Source organism: Mytilus trossulus, chromosome 7, assembly GCF_036588685.1.
Source record: "Mytilus trossulus isolate FHL-02 chromosome 7, PNRI_Mtr1.1.1.hap1, whole genome shotgun sequence".
Taxonomy (NCBI): Eukaryota; Metazoa; Mollusca; class Bivalvia; order Mytilida; family Mytilidae; genus Mytilus; species Mytilus trossulus.
This window is the reverse complement of record NC_086379.1, coordinates 40,015,684-40,037,009: the sequence shown is the minus strand read 5'-3', so window position 1 is coordinate 40,037,009 and position 21,326 is coordinate 40,015,684. Positions and strand designations below refer to the sequence as shown.

General features: G+C 32.3%; 1 protein-coding gene across 1 annotated transcript in view; it reads left to right on the top strand.

The window, feature by feature from the left end:
• The first annotated feature begins 1,365 nt into the window (after positions 1 to 1,365).
• LOC134726398 (mucin-2-like) overlaps positions 1,366 to 21,326 on the top strand; it is a 54,579-nt gene continuing 34,618 nt past the window's right edge. The window contains exons 1-3 of the mRNA XM_063590798.1: positions 1,366 to 1,861; positions 2,583 to 2,765; positions 4,399 to 12,312. Of these exons, the coding sequence (XP_063446868.1) occupies positions 1,366 to 1,861; positions 2,583 to 2,765; positions 4,399 to 12,312 (8,593 nt within the window). The remainder of the gene's footprint in view (positions 1,862 to 2,582; positions 2,766 to 4,398; positions 12,313 to 21,326) is intronic.

The window sequence follows — 21,326 nt, the reverse complement described above, 5'->3', positions numbered from 1 at the left end:
TAATTTGTCTGTGTAATTAATTTAATTCTAATATTTATTGACGTTTCATATGTCTTCTCGATTAAATGTCTTTCACGATCCGTTACCAGAGCTTTCACGATCGTCTGAACGGTCTTTCAATACTTGACCGCCGTTAGATATTCTTTCACGATCGTTTCTCTCGTTAAACCGAATGACACCTTTGATAATGTAGAAATAACAACTTAGATATCTGCTGGATGGAAAAATTACAATAATTATTGTACGATTGCTATTTGGCTAAGGTTATTATAAAATAATAATTCTTTATTTTATTTGTCATATAAGTAACATTATACTTGTGACATAAACAAAAGTAATAATTATAAATGATTGTGTCAATAAATCTGATTAAATGTCACAAATGAGGTAGTTAACAGAAATGTTTTAAACAAAATGACACGGGGAAAATAGATCTTTTAAAATAAAATTATTGTTTTATGTATGGCAGCATATAAATAACTCATCATAGATACCAGGATTAAAGTAATGTACGCCAGATGAGCACTTTTCGCCTACAAACGACCTATCAGTGACGCTCGATAAAAAGGTTCGAAAGACCAAATAAAGTACAAAATTGAAGAGCATTGATGTCCTAAAATTCCGAAATATTTTGCCAAATGCAGCTTTAATGGTCATCTATACAAACTTTAAATGTACAATTTGCAATAGAGATTGTAATTAACTTACTAGGGTTTTTTTGTTTTTTTTTCTATAAATGTTTTTTTTTATACTGCACAATGACTTACGTTTTGATTTGTTTATAGAAATAAAGTGTCGAAAGAAACAATTAACTGTTTGCAAAAGAGACCACTGGATGAAGATGTTAGAAATTATAATTCCTGTTTCATCGTACAATCTGTGACAATCAGCTTTAACTGCTTAATCAAAGATATGCATCGCGTTTTGTAATTTTGAAGGTATACAGCAAACATTGAAATTAACTTGGATTTTATTCCACACTCGTTTAAAAAGGAAAATCGTACTTACATGTGTTTCATTGTTAATAAAGTTGGCCATCAACAATGAGTTGGTCATGTATCTCTGAAGAAATTTTGTTCTCACACAGCGTATATACTATACACATCATAGAATTGACTGAAGATATATTATTAGCTGAACAAAGTTTATAAATATTGAATATCTATTTTTTTTATAGCTTCATCGGGTAAAGTAACGACTGCAGGTACAACGAAACCGACTACTCGATTCCCAACAACAGAGCCAACTTTGTATGTACCTACATCAAAAAGAAATGACACGAAAAGCACACTGTCCTTACATTATCACAGGGGAAATGTATCAACTGTTCAAGCAAACACTTCATCAAAGTCTATCTCAACTAGAATGGGAGACAAAAAAATGTTGATAACTGCCACCGATTCAACTATAAGTTTATCTAGTTCTTATACTAAATCAAATATTGCTATGTCAACTGATAGAACAGATAATACAAGAGCTATAATTTCTACAGTTTTCCAATCAACTGAGTTAAGAAAAAATGAAAACCAGTCAATATCTACGAGTTTCCCTGTGGTAAATCAGCATGTCACTAAGAAAAACGAAGCAGAAACCTTGTCTTCATCCGGCTCTAATGTGTCTGTGTCATCATTAGATATTTCCACTCATCCGACCTCTTTTGTTTCTTCAGATACAAATTCTGCAGTTAAGGCAAATACACATATTAGTATTTCTAATACCACATTATCAACAATGTTCAATTTGTCTAAACTTTCTACAGTTGCTTCTACATTTTCGAAATATGAGATATCAACCAAACCAAACTCTTTTGTTTCCATTCATTCTAGTAATTCAAGCAGTAGTCACTACGAGAACATTCAAGGTAAGATTATTTTTTTTATAGTATGACTTTTTTTTGTTTACATTTAGTATGAATAACATTACGTGTATATACATCATTTTATATAATGTGTCCAATTTAAACTCGCCAGCGTCTTAATTGTTGAGGTCAGACAGAAAGTTATGCTACATATATATCTTGAACTACATATACAATGTAGAAATAACATTATATGGAGTATAGTCGAACAGTAATATCTTCGTGAAAAAAAGAGATTTTCTTATTTTTATGAAAATATTAACCAACCGACACCTACATGTGTTTGTCTGTTTGTCTTTTTCATTTTTATCAATGGCGTTGTCAGTTTATTTTAGATTTATAAGTTTGACTTCCCTTTGGTATCTTTCGTCCCTCTTCTACTTATGGCTTTATAACTTTCAGTGGTCATCAGTACATTTTCAATTGTTTGAACTTGCGTTACATCGTTTCATTTGTAGTTTCTTTCTAATCATGATTTGAAAACACGAACTGGATTTACGAAATCTGAACATACTAGGTAAAAAACTGCTATCCTTTAATTTCAATGTTTGGACCCGAAATGTTTTGGTTAATTACTAATAAAAAAATCCTTAGGGAGATGTCGCAGAAACACTGTATAATAGACTTTCAAGACTCATGATTATTTGGACTTGATATCTGCATATTTATCATAAGTTGAAAATAATTGCAAACGCATAATAAATAACCCATGTTTACACTTTAGGACATCAGTGTGTTGATATTCCAGGAAATACAACAATACAAATAGCATGTGCCTCAAATAGTGAAATAGATATAAAACAGGCATGGTATGGATATAATGACGTTATGTGTGCACAAGGATTTAACACCGACACAATACACTCGCTTCATCTAGTAAATATAACAATGGGAATTCGACCTAGATGTAATAATAAGGTGCAGTGTCAAATACCTAACCAAGCTTTTATACAGCAATACATTACAGTGTTTTACATATGCAAAGGTAATAAATTATCAACTCTCATACTTTGTCTTTTTGAAAGAACGTTTTAGTGGTTTCTGTCCAAAGATATTTATTTTTTTTAGATTGAAAGATGGTCCAGTCTCCATTGTGGAATAACTGTCAGATGCAGAAGAACATTCCGCATTCTGATAAGAAACACGAAAATAAAATATTTTTGCATAATAATTTCAGTATTTTGGTTAATTAGAACTAGTTTTTGGTTGTTTGGTTGTTAAATAATGGCGTTGATATACCGTATAGCGGGTTATTTTCGCAGGGTGCAAATTTTCGCTTATTTTTGCGGACAGAACTAAATCGCCAAGATAAATTCCGCCAAATTAAAGGTGTACATACAAAGGTATTAATAAAAAAAATTAATCCGCCAAAATAATAACCGCCAAAATATTTCGTATACCTTGTTCAATGAAAATCGCGAAATTTTACACCCGCGAAAATAACCCGCAATACGGTATATATCAAAAATGTTGAGAGTGAGAAATTATCACATCTTGATCACTTGATCATAATCATGAACATTTGTTTTCTTATATCCAAGTATAAATTGAGAGCTCATTCCATTGCTTCATAGGGTAACATTTATCAAAATATGATTGGCATTTGCGAATGTTGTTCCCGCCATTTAATTGCATGCAAATCATATAAAGTAGCAAGCTACATTGTGTAATAGAGAGTAATCCGACTAGTCTGCATTGTAAACAGGAATGACTGGCCTAAACACTTCTGAATAAAATAAATAGCGTACTTAGAAAATATATCTGCCGCGGCATTCAGATGTTATGTTTTAATCCAATCAAGACAAAGTTAATTATATCTGAAATAATCAAAAAGGAAATGTAAAAATAAAAAAGTAAAATCACAAAAATACTAAACTCCGAGGAATATTCATAACGGAAATGTTCTAATCCAATGGCAGTAATGCACTGTACGTTAATATGTAAAAATAACAACAAATTTAAACATTACAAAAATACTTCTAGGAAATTCCTAAACGGAGAGTTTCCTCATAATTATCAAATTTAAAAGCTCAAACACACCAAACGAATGGAAAACAACTGAAATATCCCTTACTTGGTACAAGCATTTTTTTATGTGGAAAATTATAATGATGGATTGAACCTAGTTTTATAGCTAGCTAAATCGCTGACTTGTATGACGGTCGTAAAAAATCCGTTATAGTGACACCCGATGTGTAAACAAAACAAACATACATTATAGGTATAAATATAACGAATAGGGGTCTTTCAATTTTTTGTTACATCAAAGAAGCCCGTTGGTGAAAAATAATAGTTTTCCTTTTTTTAATGTTTTAGTATTTTGAATCTCTATATAAAACAAGTGTGCATTTGTCTTGCTTGTTTTTTGTTTTTATTGGGGTTTTATTATTGATTTCCGTACAAAATAAAAGTTTGATTTGCTTTGAAAATTACACTTCTGTTTATAATACTTTTTCTCCATATTTATATTTATAATTTTAAAAATATCTTAACTTGTTTACTTCTGACACATCTATATATTACTTATGTTAACATTCAAGATTTTACAGACGTTCAGATGACAGCACCATCAAGATATTATACAAGACAAACCAATTCAAGGTCAAGCAATACATTTTTAATTTCAACAAGTGTATTGTATAAAAGTGTAAATAGCAGTTCTGTACAGGGATCTTCCATAATGATTGCTAAATTGTTATCAAATGTAACAAGGCCATTTCAGACTACAAATAATGCAACTATGCCATCAACACAGCATATTTTACCAACAACAATTACAATTGTGCCTGCAACAAAACTTAACTTATCGACAACAGAAAACCCTAAGTCAACAATTAACAGATTCACTCTCATATCTGATAGAATTACCTCTTCAGCAAAACCAACTATATTTAATCAATCTACACCGGAAAGAAAAACATCAGCAATAACAAGAAGCATGACTTCAACAAAAGCAAAATTAAATGGTACATCTGCTGCCGACGTTATTACTAAATCGACTACCGGTATATTTGCAACAAACGAAAACAGTAACACATTCAAACAACAAATTTCTTCAACAAACACGAGTATGACTCATGCAGAAACAGCTACACCTAATTTAGAAAAACTCGGCTCGACAACAGGAGAACTCAAAAGCGAAACAAATATGTCTACTAACAATCCAACAAAACCAGCTATGCCATCAACAAAATCGATTATGTTTACAACAAATATAAACATATCTATATCAGTACCTATTAATTATACTCGAACAATTAATGTTTCTTCTACTTACGTAACCGCGTCTGCAAAATATCTACAAACAACCAAGGAAGTAACAGATGTAACACCTACTGTCAAGTCAGAAACTCTAGAAAAACTTACACATAAAACAGTAAGATACACAACACCTAAAATTTTATCAGTGACAAATGAAACACCTACAATCATTTCAGTTTTAAACAAAACACCTATAGTTATGTCAACAACAACTATTGCACCTACAGTTTTGTCAGTAACAGAAAAGTTACCTTCAGTCATGTCAGTTACAGACGACAAATCTACAACCTTTACAATAACAAAAAAAACACCTATTATTATGTCAACAACAACTGTTGCACCTACAGTTTTGTCAGTAAGTAAACAATCACCTACAGTTTTGTCAGTAAAAGAAAAGTCACCTTCAGTCATGTCAGTTACGAACGACAAATCTACAGTCTTTACAGTAACAAACAGAACACCTATAGTTATGTCAACAACAACTGTTGCACCCACAGTTTTTTCAGTAACAGATAAGTTACCTTCAGTCATGTCAGTTACAACCGATAAATCTTCAATCTTTACAGTAACAAACAGAACACCTAAAGTTATGTCAACTTCAACTGTTGCACCTACAGTTTTGTCAGTAACAGAAAAGTTACCTTCAGTCATGTCAGTTACAACCGATAAATCTTCAATCTTTACAGTAACAAACAGAACACCTACAGTTTTGTCAGTAACCGATAAATCACCTTCAGTCATGTCAGTTACAGACGATAAATCTACAGTCTTTACAGTAACAAACAGAACACCTACAGTTATGTCAACAACAACTGTTGCACCTACAGTTTTGTCAGTAACAGATAAATCACCTTCAGTCATGTCAGTTACAGACGATAAATCTACAATCTTTACAGTAACAAACAGAACACCTACAGTTATGTCAACATCTACTGTTGCACCAACAGTTTTGTCAGTAACAGAAAAGTCACCTTCAGTCATGTCAGTTACGAACGATAAATCTACAGTCTTTACAGTAACAAACAGAATACCTACAGTTATGTCAACAACAACTGTTGCACCTACAGTTTTGTCAGTAACAGAAAACTCACCTTCAGTTATGTCAGTTACAAACGACAACTCTACAATCTTTGCAGTTACAAACAAAACACCAACAGTTTTGTCAGTAACAGATAAATGCCCTTCAGTTATGTCAATTACAGACGACAAATCTTCAATCTTTACAGTAACAAACAGAACACCTACAGTTATGTCAACATCAACTGTTGCACCAACAGTTTTGTCAGTAACAGATAAATCACCTTCAGTCATGTCAGTTACAGACGACAAATCTACAATCTTTACAGTAACAAACAGAACACCTACAGTTATGTCAACATCAACTGTTGCACCAACAGTTTTGTCAGTAACAGATAAATCACCTTCAGTCAAATCTGTTACAGACGACAAATCTAAAATCTTTACAGTAACAAACAGAACACTTACAGTTATGTCAACAACAACTGTTGCACCTACAGTTTTGTCAGTAACAGATAAATCACCTTCAGTCATGTCAGTTACAGACGACAAATCTACAATCTTTACAGTAACAAACAAAACACCTATTATTATGTCAACAACAACTGTTGCACCTACAGTAACAGAAAAGTCGTCACCTTCAGTCATGTCAGTTACAGACGACAAATCTAAAATCTTTACAGTAACAAACAGAACACTTACAGTTATGTCAACAACAACTGTTGCACCTACAGTTTTGTCAGTAACAGAAAAGTCATCTTCAAGTATGTCAGTTACAGACTACACATCTACAATCTTTACAGTAACAAACAGAACACCTACAGTTATTCCAACAACAAATGTAAGACCTACAGTGTTGTCAGTAACAGATAAATCACCTTCAGTCATGTCAGTTACGAACGATAAATCTACAGTCTTTACAGTAACAAACAGAACACCTACAGTTATGTCAACTTCAACTGTTGCACCAACAGTTTTGTCAGTAACAGAAAAGTCACCTTCAGTCATGTCAGTTACAGACGATAAATCTAAAATCTTTACAGTAACAAACAGAACACCTACAGTTATGTCAACTTCAACTGTTGCACCAACAGTTTTGTCAGTAACAGAAAAGTCACCTTCAGTCATGTCAGTTACAGACGATAAATCTACAATCTTTACAGTAACAAACAGAACACCTACAGTTATGTCAACATCAACTGTTGCACCAACAGTTTTGTCAGTAACAGATAAATCACCTTCAGTCATGTCAGTTATAGACGACAAATCTAAAATCTTTACAGTAACAAACAGAACACCTACAGTTATGTCAACATCAACTGTTGCACCAACAGTTTTGTCAGTAACAGATAAATCACCTTCAGTCATGTCAGTTACAGACGACAAATCTACAATCTTTACAGTAACAAACAGAACACCTACAGTTATGTCAACATCAACTGTTGCACCAACAGTTTTGTCAGTAACAGATAAATCACCTTCAGTCATGTCAGTTACGAACGACAAATCTACAGTCTTTACAATAACAAACAGAACACCTACAGTTATGTCAACATCTACTGTTGCACCAACAGTTTTGTCAGTAACAGAAAAGTCACCTTCAGTCATGTCAGTTACGAACGATAAATCTACAATCTTTACAGTAACAAACAGAACACCTATAGTTATGTCAACAACAACTGTTGCACCAACAGTTTTGTCAGTAACAGAAAAGTTACCTTCAGTCATGTCAGTTACAACCGATAAATCTTCAATCTTTACAATAACAAACAGAACACCTACAGTTATGTCAACAACAACTGTTGCACCTACAGTTTTGTCAGTAACAGAAAAGTCATCTTCAGTTATGTCAGTTACAAACGACAACTCTACAATCTTTGCAGTTACAAACAAAACACCAACAGTTTTGTCAGTAACAGATAAATCACCTTCAGTTATGTCAGTTACAGACGACAAATCTACAATCTTTACAGTAACAAACAGAACACCTACAGTTATGTCAACAACAACTGTTGCACCAACAGTTTTGTCAGTAGCAGATAAATCACCTTCAGTCAAATCTGTTACAGACGACAAATCTAAAATCTTTACAGTAACAAACAGAACACCAACAGTTATGTCAACAACAACTGTTGCACCTACAGTTTTGTCAGTAACAGAAAAGTCACCTTCAGTCATGTCAGTTACAGACAACAAATCTACAACCTTTACAGTAACAAACAAAACACCTATTATTATGTCAACAACAACTGTTGCACCTACAGTTTTGTCAGTAGCAGATAAATCACCTTCAGTCATATCAGTTACAGACGACAAATCTAAAATCTTTACAGTAACAAACAGAACACTTACAGTTATGTCAACAACAACTGTTGCACCTACAGTTTTGTCAGTAACAGAAAAGTCACCTTCAGTCATGTCAGTTATAGACGACAAATCTACAACCTTTACAGTAACAAACAAAACACCTATTATTATGTCAACAACAACTGTTGCACCTACAGTAACAGAAAAGTCGTCACCTTCAGTCATGTCAGTTACAGACGACAAATCTAAAATCTTTACAATAACAAACAAAACACCTACAGTTATGTCAACAACAACTGTTGCACCTACAGTTTTGTCAGTAACAGAAAAGTCATCTTCAAGTATGTCAGTTAAAGACTACAAATCTACAATCTTTACAGTAACAAACAGAACACCTACAGTTATGTCAACAACAAATGTTGCACCTTCAGTTTTGTCAGTAACAGAAAAGTTACCTTCAGTCATGTCAGTTACAACCGATAAATCTTCAATCTTTACAGTAACAAACAGAACACCTATAGTTATGTCAACATCAACTGTTGCACCAACAGTTTTGTCAGTAACAGATAAGTTACCTTCAGTCATGTCAGTTACAGACGATAAATCTACAGTCTTTACAGTAACAAACAGAACACCTATAGTTATGTCAACATCAACTGTTGCACCAACAGTTTTGTCAGTAACAGATAAGTTACCTTCAGTCATGTCAGTTACAGACGACAAATCTACAATCTTTACAGTAACAAACAGAACACCTACAGTTATGCCAACAACAAATGTAAGACCTACAGTATTGTCAGTAACAGATAAATCACCTTCAGTCATGTCAGTTACAGACGACAAATCTAAAATCTTTACAGTTACAAACAGAACACCTACAGTTATGTCAACAACAACTGTTGCACCAACAGTTTTGTCAGTAACAGAAAAGTTACCTTCAGTCATGTCAGTTACAACCGATAAATCTTCAATCTTTACAATAACAAACGGAACACCTACAGTTATGTCAACATCTACTGTTGCACCAACAGTTTTGTCAGTAACAGAAAAGTCACCTTCAGTCATGTCAGTTACAGACGACAGATCTACAATCTTTACGGTAACAAACAGAACACTTACAGTTATGTCAACAACAACTGTTGCACCTACAGTTTTGTCAGTAACAGAAAACTCACCTTCAGTTATGTCAGTTACAGACGACAAATCTAAAATCTTTACAGTAACAAACAGAACACCTAAAGTTATGTCAACAACAACTGTTGCACCTACAGTTTTGTCAGTAACAGTAAACTCACCTTCAGTTATGTCAGTTACAGACGACAACTCTACAATCTTTGCAGTAACAAACAAAACACCAACAGTTTTGTCAGTAACCGATAAATCACCTTCAGTCATGTCAGTTACAGACGACAAATCTACAATCTTTACAGTAACAAACAGAACACCTACAGTTATGTCAACAACAATTGTTGCACCAACAGTTTTGTCAGTAATAGATAAATCACCTTCAGTCATGTCAGTTACAGACGACAAATCTAAAATCTTTACAGTAACAAACAGAACACCTAAAGTTATGTCAACATCAACTGTTGCACCAACAGTTTTGTCAGTAACAGATAATTCACCTTCGGTCATGTCAGTTACAGACGACAAATCTACAGTCTTTACAGTAACAAACAGAACACCTACAGTTATGTCAACAACAACTGTTGCACCAACAATTTTGTCAGTAGCAGATAAATCACCTTCAGTCAAATCTGTTACAGACGACAAATCTAAAATCTTTACAGTAACAAACAGAACACCAACAGTTATGTCAACAACAACTGTTGCACCTACAGTTTTGTCAGTAACAGAAAAGTCACCTTCAGTCATGTCAGTTACAGACGACAAATCTACAACCTTTACAGTAACAAACAAAACACCTATTATTATGTCAACAACAACTGTTGCACCTACAGTTTTGTCAGTAACAGAAAAGTCATCTTCAAGTATGTCAGTTACAGACTACAAATCTACAACCTTTACAGTAACAAACAAAACACCTATTATTATGTCAACATCAACTGTTGCACCAACAGTTTTGTCAGTAACAGATAAATCACCTTCAGTCATGTCAGTTACAGACGACAAATCTACAATCTTTACAGTAACAAACAGAACACCTACAGTTATGTCAACAACAACTGTTGCACCTACAGTTTTGTCAGTAACAGAAAAGTCATCTTCAATTATGTCAGTTACAGACGACAAATCTACAATCTTTACAGTAACAAACAAAACACCTATTATTATGTCAACATCAACTGTTGCACCTACAGTTTTGTCAGTAACAGAAAAGTCATCTTCAAGTATGTCAGTTACAGACTACAAATCTACAACCTTTACAGTAACAAACAAAACACCTATTATTATGTCAACAACAACTGTTGCACCTACAGTTTTGTCAGTAACAGAAAAGTCATCTTCAAGTATGTCAGTTACAGACTACAAATCTACAACCTTTACAGTAACAAACAAAACACCTATTATTATGTCAACAACAACTGTTGCACCTACAGTTTTGTCAGTAACAGAAAAGTCATCTTCAAGTATGTCAGTTACAGACAACAAATCTACAACCTTTACAGTAACAAACAAAACACCTATTATTATGTCAACATCAACTGTTGCACCAACAGTTTTGTCAGTAACAGATAAATCACCTCCAGTCATGTCAGTTACAGACGACAAATCTAAAATCTTTACAGTAACAAACAAAACAACTACAGTTATGTCAACAACAACTGTTGCACCTACAGTTTTGTCAGTAACAGAAAAGTCATCTTCAATTATGTCAGTTACAGACGACAAATCTTCAATCTTTACAGTAACAAACAGAACACCTACAGTTATGTCAACATCAACTGTTGCACCTACAGTATTGTCAGTAACAGATAAATCACCTTCAGTCATGTCAGTTACAGACGACAAATCTAAAATCTTTACAGTAACAAACAGAACACCTACAGTTATGTCAACATCAACTGTTGCACCTACAGTTTTGTTAGTAACAGAAAAGTCACCTGCAATCATGTCAGTTACTGACGATAAATCTACAATCTTTACAGTAACAAACAGAACACCTACAGTTATTTCAACATCAACTGTTGCACCAACAGTTTTGTCAGTAAAAGAAAAGTCACCTTCAGTCATGTCAGTTACAGACGACAAATCTTCAATCTTTACAGTAACAAACAAAACACCTACACTTATGTCAACATCAACTGTTGCACCAACAGTTTTGTCAGTAACAGATAAATCACCTTCAGTCATGTCAGTTACAGACGACAAATCTACAATCTTTACTGTAACAAACAGAACACCTACAGTTATGTCAACAACAACTGTTGCACCAACAGTTTTGTCAGTAAATAAACAATCACCTTCATTCATGTCAGTTACAGACGACAAGTCTACAACCCTTACAGTAACAAACAAAACACCTACAATTTTGTCAGTAACCGAAAACTCACCAGAAACACCTAAAATATTAAAAACAACAAAATCGTCGAATACTTCAATATCAAGCATACTAATAGTTAAACAACACGTGTCAGACAAACAAAAACCTTTGACAGATATGGATTTTACAACAGGAACACTCAAATCTTATACAAAGGCAATTGCTAGTCTTCACACCATGCCACTTGACACATCATTTTACTCTAAAGAAATAATAACTACAGTAAATACTTTAGTTAACAAATCTATCTCGGAAGTATCTATTCAAGCATCAAAATATGAGGAAAACACGAGTTTAAGACCTTCTCCAGGCACAGATCCTTACTATGAGTTGAGATTAACTACTAAAGGCAGGGTTAAAGAAGGTAATTGTTTTAATTTCACTGTAGAAATTTCACTTAAAGATATTTGCATAGACCAATCTGACATAAAAATTTTATTTATACATAAATTTTTGGCGAAGTTAGATACGAGCCATGTTCTTACCAAAAAAAGATGAGTTATCATACCGGCGAAACATTATTGTATAAAACTATTAATAGATAAATATGCTTTTGGGTATGGCTATCGATTCTATTTAAATGTAACTTACAAGATCTCATAATGAGACTACTAAATTTGGCTCTTTTTTTCTATTGAGGTTAATTGAATGAAGTTTGAAAAATCCCTTTAGTGAATGTGTATTCATATTGATATTGTTATATATGATTGGTTTTATTTCTCCAAAGAGTCAAATAGAATGACCGTATCACAACTCCTTCTTGTTGCATCAGGTGTTTACATTTGTCTTAACTTTTGAAATCTACAGAAGAACCTGTGACCATTGAGTCTGAAACAACCTTCATTACCCCACTTAATTCAACTCCAGCTGGGATCGGAAGGATGTCATTTTCAATACGTACGTAAAACGCTTGTGATAAACACTAGTTTTGCAATTGGTGTCATCTTTTATTATATTATTCATTTATTTATAGCATATGATATGCTGTTAACAAAACAATAATTGATACATTTGAGCAGCGAATTAAATTGAAGAATAAACACTAATTCTAAACATCAGAGTATTACATAACTAGGGACTTTCTGTTTTGATTTTTCTTCGGAGTTAAGTTTTTTTTATTTTACCTTTTCTATTCATAATTCTAGAATTCCTTTAGATTTGTGAAATGTGCATGTCAATGTTCAAGTTAGAATTCGATAGAATTATTTAATGAACACAAAGCTTTGTAATATTGTATTCATGTTAATGTGTAAAGCAAATGTTTTTGTTTTATATGCTAATGGTTTTGGAATATCTCTATAATACATGTATTTATAAGATTATGTCCAAGCCTTTTGAGTGATGCAATATGTTTATATCTATATGGTATATTTTATAACATCTTTTGCAATTAATGGATAGTATAAGAAATGAAACAGATCATCTTACTCTTTCAGAGGTGGCTACAGTTGTATATTCAGTATCGGCGTTGGTGTTTTTCGTCATCTTAATAATTTACTTCATAAAAAGGTAAATATTAGCAAACATTCCTACTTTTATTATGATAAAGCAAAATAAAATACAATAATTCAAGGAAAAACATTATTTCGTATATTGATACAAATCTACCCCTATACACGAGACCAAGATAACAACACATTCATTTTCCATACAGTACTACAATTTGACAACATGTCAGATCGAAAGTACCTTAATTTTGTCAAATTGTAGTACTGTATAGAAAACGTGTTTGGAAAACTGGTCGTTTGTGGCAGTGAGATTTACAAATGCAAATCTACACACTTCTATTCAAAATATTATCATGTGGTAACATTAAAATACCATTGTATATGAAACATTCAATATGCATTAATGGGTTTATATCCCATGACAGTTTGATGCAAGAATTGTAATTACTTTAAAATTATAATCTTTGCAGACTTCAATACAGTCGAGCGCATAGGAAGCGAAACCAAACTGATACAATAAATGGAACCAGTTTGCTTTATGGAATGACAGAAAGAATTACTGACTGCAGAATTATGAACGTTAATGAAACACAATTCAACACACGGAAAGAAAATATTCAAAATATACATTTCGAAAGATCATATACATATATGAAGACAAAAAATATGGCAAGCATCATATCACAAAATCTAAAATTCCCAAACGACAGTTGTGAGAACTCGACAAATTCACATGGAATTGAAGTGCATGTGATCTTTAAGATTCCAAGAGTAAATTTGATAAATCGTTAATCACTTACAATTTGATATATTTTTATAGAAATTAGGAGATGTGGTTTGATCTACTATGAATCAACTGTCTTCTATAGACCAGTATGCGAGTGTGTGCGCAGTTGAAATGTCCTGTTCGACTTCGACTTTCAGCAATGAGAAAAATGCATACTGATTCGTAGGCTATAGAACATCACTGCAAAATTTTAAACATTTAAAAACAAATAAAACCAACGGCCTGGTAAATGCTTAGTATAAATAAATGCAGGCGGCTGTAGTTAACCGATGTTTATAAATTGCGTAAATCGATTAAGAAGAGACAAATCATAGTACATTTAACAAACAAAAACTGAGAGAACTAACATAAACTAAAAAAAACAGGAATATTTGCGCCGACAGAGTAAGCGTCCCTTGTTATAAAAGAAAACATACAACTACAACAGTCCTCACTTTGGACAGGAACCACGGGGTATTTTTTATTGCTCAACACTTTAGCTCTGTATTTTTTATCTCTCAACACTTTAGCTATTCTTGAACAGCTCATATTCTAATTGATCTTCTGTATCGAATTATATATGTATCATAAATAAACAGCATTGTACTTAATATCATAAAACAGTAAACAAACAACACAAACAAACAAAACGCATCCACATTCGATGTTCAGTAGTGAATACGTATTAATACTGTTAAACAGTATGCCTCTGTTTAATTTTTATTAGCTTATACTTACAAAATCGTTCTGCAAATATACCAGAAACTACTAAAAAGGTACATTTGTAGTGAGCAAAATCTTTTTTTATATAATCATCAGAGGCGGTAGATTTTTACACTTTCATTTTTTATGTATTATTACTGTAAAACTTTAAAAAGCCTTGAATATCAATGAACAACGCCCTAATACACTGTGCAAAAAATATGTTTCAAAGATTGTTTTATATTTTAACTGTAAAGGGTACGTGAAAAAAATAATAGCCACTCGATCAATAGGCAACTATGACGTAGGGAATCAAACTTATACAATAACATATTTTATTTTATTGAAATGAATAAGCATCATTAGGTTTGCTTATTGGATATTTTAGTGTAAAAGATTATAAATTTCTTTGGAGAAAATCCAGGAAATGGGTTAAGAAAAATTTGAGAGTTTAGCTAGTGGTATACCCTTTTTTACAATTTCAGGTATGAACGTGGCTTTTCACGATTTAAATGTTTAACATACATTCCTGGCACTTATTGTCGTTGTTCTGATTATAAAACAATTCACATGGTTTTTTGTTTGTTTGGTTTTTGTAATATATAGTGCTGTTAATCTTGTTGCTTAATGTTTGTTTTTTTTTAAATTATAGATATGCTTAGATATTTTTAAGCTGTGCTTGAATTTCAGATGCTTAACATGTTAGTATTGTTTGGGTATTTTGTTTTTATTATTTTCTATTTTATTATTCAATTTGACTGTGTTGATTTATTAATTTTAATATATATGCATGTGTATAATCTTTTATCTGTTTTTTGTTAATGTTAAGTATAGGTTATCTTTATCAGATGTTTGTATGACATATATGCAACCGATCCAAAAATCAAATTAAAACTTTTATACTCTCAATCCTTTCATTTCTTATCTTATACGTGTACCGTTCATTTTATGCTTACAAGCCAAGAGAATTATACTATGTGGAGCCGCGAAACTCTAAATTATTTGTTTTTTTTAAATGTTATTTATCATAATAATATATTATTACCCAGGTATCAGGGATATAAATAAAACTTATGTCAGTCAAATCTGCATTTATACTTAATGGGAACAACTAATCTAATAGTATTTTGATAACTACGGTAGCTGGGATAGGATGTATTTTGGATTATTACTCTATTACCTTGTATTACTGAGTCCGATATCTGGTGTCTTATTCGGTTCGTATCTCGTTCTTTATATCATCATATTTGAATAACAAATTGTTTACAGTATTTATGTATCCATTAACTGAAATGGTATATTTTGAATTAATATTGATTCACTCATAGGCTTTTTGGATTGGAAATAAACACATTTATTTTAAAACCAGTTGTTGGCATGATGCAAGTTATATTCTTTTCATATATTTTATGATACTAGTAGTAGTAGTATACTAAACCCCTAACACAAAGGTTTGTACTTTATTTTTATATGATAAAGACATAATCTTTCCATTAGTTAATTTAAAGTTGGAACTGGCATGTTGCAGCCTCGGACTTTTGTTTTAATTCAAGTTCTGTATAGACGGTGTGAACAAAGTGGACGGCAACTGTTAAATGCGCTATTAAAAGTAGCTTTATACAACCGTGGTAAACATCTATACTATTAAACGAGAAGACCTCATTTTTGGTGTCGCTTCTCTTCCTTCCACAATAAATCAATCATCATGCCTCTGTGTCCTATAGGTAACATGCATAGTCGCATTTGTCATCCATTCTTATGATTATTTAGACTGAGTTATTTTGGGAGAAAAACGACAAAAAAGGAGTCCGGAAATGATTCCGTCATCAGACTGACTTTTAGTCATAGATTAGACTTCCTGTTTGAAACATGCACAAATACAACCAATTGTATGATAGATAACAAAAAAGAAAAATAGATAAGCCAATCAGAGCGTTCTCCCATTCATGGTGTTTACATTGCAAGAACCACAACTATTATACCTCCTTAGAGAGGACAATTATTGTTCGCGTTTATCTACATGTAAATTACGATTATACTTCTGTAATATATAGAGAATCTCTGTATTCTGTCTACTGTTTTTTTAAATGTTTACTATTCAGGTGGTCATACCAGTTGCACTTATATTAAAATAAGTAAAACATGTGACACAAGTACAACCAATCGTAGAGCGTTCTCCATATCACGGATTTTAGATCGCAAAAATCACAACAATTATATCCTTTAGAGAGGACAAATATTTTTCGCGTTTACGATTATACTACTTTAATATATAGAGACTCTCTGTATTCTGTCAGTGAATTTCTATATATAATTTATTATTAAAAGAGAAATAGTGATTTGGCAAAAATGAAAGTAAGGTAGAGATTAGAGGGAGGCGGGACCTTTTTCGAGGCGTCAGGATCGGGTGTTTTTAAGCTCGGGATTTGAGGATTGATCCTTACGTGATCCGGGAATATATTTTTCGATTTCGGGATATGAATTTCAGTCTTTAAATTCTGCATCTCGGGATTTCATGGTTTTAAGCCCGGGATTTCGGAATCAGGACCCCTCCGATCGACATCCCTCAAATTAGCATTAGTCGGTATCAGTCATTTATACATGATTCAAATCTTACCATTGGCATTTTAATAAGGCTCTAAAAAAAAGCACTGATGGATTGTCATAGAAGCATATTTTTAGACTAATAATGGTCTATATATAAGCAGTTACATTTATTTCATGTTTGAAACGGTGCAAATTTTAAATTTGATTTGACTTTTACCAAAAAAAGCATTGTAGCAAAGGAGAAGAATAATTGTGGTCGTTACCAGAAACACGAGTATAATTGAATTTAACAGAAAGGAAACAAATATCGGACTTTGGAAAAAGGGAGATACATTTTATGTAATTCTCAATATATAATATCTTTTATAAAAAATCATCCTACAACAGTTCACAAGCTGTATATGCCCGCGTTTTCGCGGGTGTTTTCTAGTATATTTTAAATGGGAAGTTTTTTTATGATAAAATGATTAAAGCTAGCCATTAAAATCCACATAATTAAAATGGTTATCAAATTAAACCTATAAAGTATAAAACGAACATGGAGAAAACAGCAAAAATGTATGAAACGTGAAACAGGCTGAACACCTGATTTTTTTTTAATGTCCAGCTCTTATGTTACAGTTTAAAGAAATGACGTTTTAACGCTATTTATTTCCATTACAATGCTCTTAGCATATAATTTTTTAGATTTCCAGAATGTGCATTTGCTGTGCTTTCTTGTACGAAAAAAAGGAATATGCTTAACGTTTATGTTAAAAAATTATGTTATAATCTAAGTGTCCAGTGTTTTTGATACGCTTTCGTTTTCTGGGGGGAAATGTCGACGTCGTAAATGATTTAAGTAATTCGAAGACGTTACGTTTGTGGACTCAGCTTTATGCACGCCGTCATATGTTTCGGGGTTTAGTGTGACATCAGTTTTCACTGAATTAATACACATTTTTGAAAACAACTCTTGACAAAAGAAAAAAATAAATGTATCTCTAAGAAATTGATTATCCGATTATATTTACTTTTAATTGTGGTCGGCCTGTTTTCTGCTCTTTCGTCAGGTTGTTGTCTCTTTAATACATTCTATATTTCCATTCACAATTATGTTTTTGTTAACCACAACTAACGACAACAAACAACTCTCCACAAAAGCAAAAAATGATGTGAATCTCTAAGAAATCAATTATCCGATTATATGTACTTTTATTTTCATTTTACAGAGCAAAATACCTAAAAAGTTTCATATCTCGCATTTATAATTTATCTTTTAAACTTAGTACATACATACATACTAAATTGATGCTTTTTAAAAATAATCTGTTCAAACAACGTGTTATTAGATAAAATTAAGCCGTATCAATAAAATGTAGTTTTCCCTGGGATCGTTTATAGCCTACTATATGGTATTTGTTCTTTGGTGGATAGTTGTCTTATTTGCAATGTCCGTATTTTTATGTTTACCTCGCAAAAAGGCTGTTTAAGGGGCATTACATTAGGAGATATATAAACAAAATTATTGAAAAGTAAAAACACAAAAATACTGAACTCCGAGAAAAATTCAAAAAGGAAAATCAAAAATCAAAAGGCAAAATCAAAAGTCCAAACACATCAAACGAATGGAAATCAACTGTCATAATCCTGACTTGGTACAGGCATTTTCTAATGTAGAAACGATTTTGTTTTTGTTCAATCATTAATGAAAATAAAATTGTAAAATAATAACTCGTTTTTAGCATCCAGTCAACATAAGTTTTAATAAATCGCTCATACATTTTTACTTGCAGGTTAATAAATTGACCTCTTTCAATCTTTATTTACGTGACCTTCAATATAATCTATAGGTGTTTTTCATAGTGATGTCTCTCTCTCTCTCTCTCTCTCTCTTTATGTATTGCAGTAATTCAAACCATGATACGTCCAGGATATTAACACATAATTTTGAAACATAGTCCGAGTGTTCAGAAAGTGTTAAAAGGCTTGTTTGGCTTTATAAATATTTTGATATGAGCGTCACTGATGAGTCTTATGTAGACGAAACGCGCGTATGGCGTGCCAAATTATAATCCTGGTACCTTTGATAACTATTTACACCACTGGGTCGATGCCACTGCTAATGGACGTTTCGTTCACGATGGGACTTAAAGAGAATATCAGCCCAGTAGTCAGCATTTTGGTGTTGACATGATTATCAATTGTGTGGTCATTTTTATAAATTTCATGTTTACAAAACTTTCAATTTTTCAAAAAACTAAGGATTTTCTTATCCCAGGAATGAATTACCTAAGCCGTATTTGACACAACTTTTTGGAATTTTTGATCCTCAATTCTCTTCAACTTCGTTCTTGTTTGGCTTTATAAATATTTTGATATGAACGTCACTAATGAGTCTTAAGTAGACGAAACGCGCGTCTGGCGTGCTTAATTATAATCCTTGTACCTTTGATAACTTTTGGAAACCATAAACACGTACAATGTTGCTCACAATGACATGTTCCTAAATCAAACACAAGTCGTTTAGGAGTAAACACTATATATTCAAGAAGTACATACATTTTTGTTTTCATAGTGTTCGAAAGATGCACACATGATTTTGAAATTGGAATACCAATGCTAATATTAATACACTACAAGTCGTTACAGAAGTGTAAAACAAATGCACCAGTAGTAGACTGCTGTTCAAAACTTATAAATCGATTGAGAGAAAACAAATCTAAGTTACAAACTAAAATCGAGGAAACACATCAACTATTAAAATATAATGATGTTTAAGAAGTGTTTATCAGAATTGTCACCTATTCAAATTAATAAAACACCATATTGATGTGATTGAATGATTTTGATAATGATGGGCGTGAGTTTATATAACTCATAAAAGGAACAAAAGAATCCCCACAAATATTCACCAGTACAAAAGGCCACTCAGAACAACCAACAACATCGGATACTGTGGATTTATTAGCATTCGTCGGATGACAATTTTCGTTGATTTTATGGGTACAGGCGAACCCGGAAATTAAATGTTTTTCTTATATATTCACGAAAATTGGTTCCCAAAAAAAGGAATCTACAGTATCGCAGTTCAAGACAATATGTCCAACCATATCGGACTTTTCTGATGAGTATAAGATATTTTGCTTATTAATAATTGTTTTATTGTGATTGCCCTTTATTGTGGGAATCTTTTAGCTATTATGACCATACTGTAAGATATTTTAGGTGTACTATTTCGATATTTTATGGCGCGATTTTCAAATCAAAGGAATAACTGCTTTAAACATTTAGTTTTTAGTCCCGGAAACTCTGAGCATGATTTATTCATTCGTATTCGGTACAATAGTATCAATGTTTGTGTTTTGTTGTATAATCTATATTATATAAAACCTATATATTTTACACAAGTACAAAGTCTGATTTCAGTTTTATCATGTTGAATTTAAGTATGTGTCATTATTAACCAGTCCACGAAAAGGGAAACACCAAGTTCTCTATAAAGCTACACTACTTTTATTAAAGTGTTCAAAATCCCAGCAGTTGTAATATATAGTTCATTTTTACTGTCTTTTTAGAAGTTGGTGTTTCTGTAATATTAATCGCCTATATCCTGTTCCGTCCGATTTAGAGATGGTCATACAGGATAAACATTAATGCATTCAATGACATTACGACGATCTCAATTTATTTTACTAGTTTGTAGTGTTGGGTTGCTGCCTCGTTGATGTTTTTGTATTCGTGTCCTTTTAATTCGTTCACATATAAATATACATTCTATTCAAAGCACAAGAACAGATAATATTAAATCATAGCAGTCTTGTCTAGTATTCATTTATCTGATATGATATTGACATGTCATACAAAACATTGAGTGAGCAGCTACGATAGGAACAAAGTTTTAAAAGCCTCTTATGCTCAATCATGTGTTAGATT